The following is a 6,018-nucleotide window of genomic DNA, read 5'->3' as shown; positions in this document are numbered from 1 at the left end:
AAAGAGAATATTCATATTTATTCATTTATTGAAACTCTTTTAAATAGTTTCAAAAAAGAACATGACATAACTAATTGTATATATATATATATAGCATAATTATATAAAGCAATTAACTCTGCAATGGAACCCTATAAAAAAATGAATAATTGTCCTCTTAAGGTGATGTGGTTTGCACCCCCTCGTTGTGTCTGTGCCCTCTGCTGCCGGCGTGAAATATTAATCACTTTGCTCTTTCTCTTTTCTCTTCTCTGCCAACAGCTGCCCGTGTATAATAGCGCTTCCCTCCCGGCTGCAAACACACAGAGACTGGTATACAGCACATCACACACTTCCCACCTGCGGCTGCTGCTCTGATGACAGACACCAAACTCGGGTAAGGCTCTATTTACACTTACTTTTGTCTACATAAGTTGACCTTAAGTTTTCGGAGCTGAAGTAAACCATAGAACAAGGCGCTGGCGGGGTGTTTATAATAAGATCTGTGCTCTGACATGAGGATGTGAGGTACGATAGGTATCACAATACGATACATGATTAAAAACGAACCCGATGTGCTAAAGTCTTTTTGTAGACGTTCTGTATTGTTAACAGACGGTTGTTCCATAAATTGCATACTGTTTTGTAATTATTATTGAGAGTAGTTGTAGTAGTACTTCAAATGCACTATTCAAATTCATTTGTTTTTACACACCATATGACCATTTCAAATTAATTAGTGATTAAAATGGTGAAGAAAGGTAATAGTGACTTGTTGCATAACTTTTGATTATACATTCCTATAAAGTTTTACCTAAAAGAATGATCTTGATCAAATAAACATAAGTTCAAAGCTCATTTAGTAAAGTTCCTGCATGAACTAAACCACCCTTGACCTGTAATTGTATAACAGGCTTTTGAGCATTTGTTTGCTCACCTGTACGCAAACATCAAGTGCAGCTAAACATATAGCTGTCGTGTATGTACTGTTTGTTTACACGGTTTAGATACTGGAAAACAGTATGAAAAAGCTCCATAAACCCATGCTGAATCCATAGTTCAATTTGTTAACGGCCTAACAGAAGCAGATGATGGAAAAATGTAGCAGAGAGACACAATAGATTGTTTTGCATTATACAATGACATAAATGCTATATCCCAGTGCATCGAAATAACAACTCAGATTCAGATTAGTTTGTAATAAAGAACCATTTTTGTAGCATTTTCACCTAAAAGTATTCATGTAATTTGGATAAAAATCGAAAGAATAATAAGTTTTAATAATAAAATAAATATAAAATAATATTATAGATTAGATCATATAGATTATTATTATTATTTAGTATCATTATATATCATTTATTTATATATATATATATATATATACAGGTCCTTCTCAAAAAATTTGCATATTGTCATAAAGTTCATTATTTTCCATAATTTAATGAACTATTCCATTTAATTTGTTACAGGGAAGTCGTGGCCTAATGGTTAGAGAGTCGGACTCCCAATCGAAAGGTTGTGAGTTCGAGTCCCGGGCCGGCAGGAATTGTGGGTGGGGGGAGTGCATGTACAGTTCTCTCTCCACCTTCAATACCACGACTTAGGTGCCCTTGAGCAAGGCATCGAACCCCCAACTGCTCCCCGGGCGCCGCAGCATAAATGGCTGCCCACTGCTCCGGGTGTGTGCTCACAGTGTGTGTGTGTGTTCACTGCTCTGTGTGTGTGCATTTCGGATGGGTTAAATGCAGAGCACAAATTCTGAGTATGGGTCACCATACTTGGCTGAATGTCACTTCACTCACTCACTCACTCATAATGTAATGATAAAAATTAAACTTTCATATATTTTAGATTCATTGCACACCAACTGAAATATTTCAGGTCTTTTATTGTTTTAATACTGATGATTTTGGCATACAGCTCATGAAAACCCAAAATGCCTGACTCAAACAATTTACATATTCCATCGACCAATAAAAGAAAAGTGTTTTTAATACAAAAAAAGTCAACCTTCAAATAATTATGTTCAGTTATGCACTCAATACTTGGTCGGGAATCCTTTTGCAGAAATGACTGCTTCAATGCGGCGTGGCATGGAGGCAATCAGCCTGTGGCACTGCTGAGGTGTTATGGAGGCCCAGGATGCTTCGATAGCGGCCTTAAGCTCATCCAGAGTGTTGGGTCTTGCGTCTCTCAACTTTCTCTTCACAATATCCCACAGATTCTCTATGGGGTTCAGGTCAGGAGAGTTGGCAGGCCAATTGAGCACAGTAATACCATGGTCAGTAAACCATTACCAGTGGTTTTGGCACTGTGAGCAGGTGCCAGGTCATGCTGAAAAATGAAATCTTCATCTCCATAAAGCTTTTCAGCAGATGGAAGCATGAAGTGCTCCAAAATCTCCTGATAGCTAGCTGCATTGACCCTGCCCTTGATAAAACACAGTGGACCAACACAAGCAGCTTACATGGCACCCCAGACCATCACTGACTGTGGGTACTTGACACTGGACTTCAGGTATTTTGGCATTTCCTTCTCCCCAGTCTTCCTCCAGACTCTGGCACCTTGATTTCCGAATGACATGAAAATTTGTCCAAAAGTCCAGTGCTGCTTCTCTGTAGCCCAGGTCAGGCGCTTCTGCCGCTGTTTCTGGTTCAAAAGTGGCTTGACCTGGGGAATGCAGCACCTGTAGCCCATTTCCTGCACAAGCCTGTGCACGGTGGCTCTGGATGTTTCTACCCCAGACTCAGTCCACTGCTTCCGCAGGTCCCCCAAAGTCTGGAATCGGTCCTTCTCCACAATCTTCCTCAGGGTCCGGTCATTTCTTCTCGTTGTGCAGCGTTTTTTGCCACACTTTTTCCTTCCCACAGACTTCCCACTGAGGTGCCTTGATACAGCACTCTGGGAACAGCCTATTCGTTCAGAAATTTCTTTTGTGTCTTACCCTCTTGCTTGATGGTGTCAAGTTTTTAAAAGGCTCAGGAATCTTTTGCAGGTGTTTAGAGTTAATTAGTTGATTCAGATGATTAGGTTAATAGCTCGTTTAGAGAACCTTTTCATGATATGCTAATTTTTTGAGATAGGAATTTTGGGTTTTCATGAGCTGTATGCCAAAATCATCAGTATTAAAACAATGAAAGACCTGAAATATTTCAGTTGGTGTGCAATGAATCTAAAATATATGAAAGTTTAATTTGTATCATTACATTATGGAAAATAATGAACTCTATCACAATATGCGAATTTTTTGAGAAGGACCTATATATATATATATATATATATATATATATATATACACACACACACACACATGTATATATATATATATATATATATATATATACTGTAAATGTTATATTTAATTATATAGAATTTAAGGATTATAATAAAATACATAACTGTAATATATGTCATACTCAAACAATTCACAGCCATGCTCAGGGTGTTAAATACTTTTTTATTTCAAACTTTTCATCATTTAATAAGAAAAACCTGGAAATAAAATTAGTATTATATTATTAGTATTATTAATATTATATAATATACAGTATTTACTATTCTTATTATTATTGTTGTTGTGTGTACGAGTCAATCTGGTTGCTTCAGTTAAAGTTAACATTTTCAAATAACAATTGCGGTCCCGGACAGTGAGTGAAATTACATATTCAGATAAAATCTAATTTTTATCCAGTCATTGTTAAAAAACAAGCAAACAAAACTTGCTAGCTAGCGTTAGTGAAGCGGTCAGGGGAATCTTTCTGCCCACAGCTAAGATCCGACCATTAAAAAAAAAATCTCTATGAAGCAGTGTGTGAAAATGTTTGAAATGATTTAAAAGTTTTTTCATCCTATTTGATATGTAAGTTAATGCTTTAAATAATCTATAATCGTGTATATTGTATAATCGCCCAGATATTTAATCACTTGGTTTAGAACTGGGATATCTGAAAATCCCGTTTTACACAAACTCTGTCTTTGTTTCCCTGCAGAACCTCCAGGATGCATCTGTTGTTCGTGCTTCCCTTGGTGATCGAGGTCCAGTCCATCTCCATGATCCACAACTTCACCTACAACTGCACCTGCCACCTGGAGCTCAAAATCGCCAACTGCACCAGCAGCAATTTCACCCACCTGCCCACTACGCTTCCACCCTTCACCGAACAACTGGACCTGTCCCTCAACCACCTGAGTGCCATCCATCCCCAAGCCTTCCACAGCATACGAAGACTTCGCGTCCTGCTCCTGAACGACAACATGATCGCTATGCTAGCCGACGGAGCGTTCTCTCTTCTAGAAGGACTGCTGAAGTTGGACCTGAGCCGAAACCGAATCTCATTCCTGAGTGAAGGATTTTCACTGGGTCTCGGTTCCCTTCGAGATCTGTCACTGGCTGAGAACCGATTGGCCAGCTTGGACAGCAGTTGTTTTTTCCACTTTGACGCCCTCCAAAGACTCAACCTCAGCCATAATGCTATAGAGACCATCAAGATAAGGGCGTTTGGGTCCATGAGTACCCTACGCCAGCTACAACTCAACTCGAACAATTTAACGGTTCTCAAAAATGGCATCTTCTCCATGTTACGAAACCTCGAAGTCTTGAATTTACATCACAACCAGATGCACTACTTGGACGTCGGCGTGCTTTCGCCATTGACCAGTCTCGCTCTACTGGACCTCACCAACAACAACCTCTCCACGATTCAGTTCAAGACCTTCCTGAGTCTCAACACATACAGCACTCACATAATGCTCCAAGGAAACCCATGGGATTGTGACTGCGATCTGCAGCGAGTCTTCCAGAAGCTCTGTAACGTCAAGCGGCTGTTCCTGGATGACTACGACAACCTCACCTGCGTGAACTTGGACGAAAGTCACAGAAACTACACAATGAAAGAGGAGTTCTGCACTGCAGAGATGGTTACTGTCCTGGTCATCACCATGACGGTGGTCATCACTGTTGTGGCTGCCATCGTCATGGCGGAGAAGAAAAGGAAAAAGAAGAACAAAGAGAAGCATTGGACGGAAGTTGGCGAGTTGGCGTGTGCATCGCAAGACTGAACCAATGGCGATAATGCAAAAAGGAACATTAATCTTGCATGATATTGTATATATATTCAGGGTTTCTGAAGATAAATTTAAGACTTTTTAAGCCCAAGTAAAGAATACATCACAATAAATGCTCCCTAAATATAAATATCTTGTATTCGCAACACTTCACAGTTCGGAAATATAATCTCCAGCAGACCTCGGTTGCTTTTTATTTCAATGTTATTTCATATTTCGATATTTCTGCTCCCAAACAATAGAATATAGAAATGACTTTTACTGTACCTATGATCACACTGCAAAAAAGTAATTCTGTTCGACAATAATTTTGTCTTAAATCAATAAATATTTACTTGAGGTGCAAAATTACATAATATCGTTTCTATTCAATTTTTCAATTCAACTCAAGTTTATTTGTATAGCACTTTTTATGATACAAATCATTGCAAAGCTAATTATGAAAAGTTGATCAAAATTGATCATATATTTGTCCATGTTTTAATGTCAGCCTAAAACAAATGGATAACAAGTTTCCAAACCCCACTGACTGAAGTTGACTGAAGTTCACTGACTTTATTTTAAGAATAAATTGGCTTAATTTTGTTCAGTTTCTCAGAAAACAAGACTTGTTGGGTTCAATTTGCATCTCAAGTAAATTAATAATGTTTTGATATTTGTATTGAAAAATGTGTGGCGATTTTTTCATTTATTTATTTATTTGCAGTGCATCCTAAATTTAATGCCATGACTTTATGAATTTAAGACTTAACTTACGGAAGGGCAAATTAAGACTTAAAAACCACACAGACTCTGTCAAGTTCTTAATAATTGGTATAAAAAATAAAAACAAATGTAAAAAAATTATAAAATCTCATGGTGGATTCAAAGTCTAAAATGTTTCAAAGTATGATTTAAATACAGAAAAAGTAATGAAAATGTCATAAAGAAACCTATTTGGGCCCATATCTATTTATATGTTTTATGTATATT

The 6,018-nt window shown here is 37.8% G+C and overlaps 1 protein-coding gene across 1 annotated transcript; it reads left to right on the top strand.

Moving 5' to 3' along the window:
* The first annotated feature begins 265 nt into the window (after positions 1 to 265).
* Positions 266 to 5,198, top strand: LOC132131780 (leucine-rich repeat-containing protein 3-like). The gene is made up of 2 exons (XM_059543891.1): positions 266 to 376; positions 3,972 to 5,198. The coding sequence occupies exons 1-2, from the start codon at positions 357 to 359 to the stop codon at positions 5,038 to 5,040; spliced, it is 1,089 nt and encodes a 362-aa protein (XP_059399874.1). The 5' UTR covers positions 266 to 356; the 3' UTR covers positions 5,041 to 5,198.
* The last annotated feature ends 820 nt before the right edge of the window (positions 5,199 to 6,018 follow it).

Source organism: Carassius carassius, chromosome 48 (assembly GCF_963082965.1).
Source record: "Carassius carassius chromosome 48, fCarCar2.1, whole genome shotgun sequence".
In the NCBI taxonomy this organism is placed as follows: Eukaryota; Metazoa; Chordata; class Actinopteri; order Cypriniformes; family Cyprinidae; genus Carassius; species Carassius carassius.
This window is presented reverse-complemented; position numbering and strand designations above follow the sequence as displayed.

Excerpts from the sequence above, each read along its gene's own strand:
- LOC132131780 (XM_059543891.1), top strand. The coding sequence starts at position 357 with ATGACAGACACCAAACTCGG. Across the intron at positions 377-3,971 it reads ATGACAGACACCAAACTCGG|AACCTCCAGGATGCATCTGT; the intron begins GTAAGGCTCTAT and ends GTTTCCCTGCAG.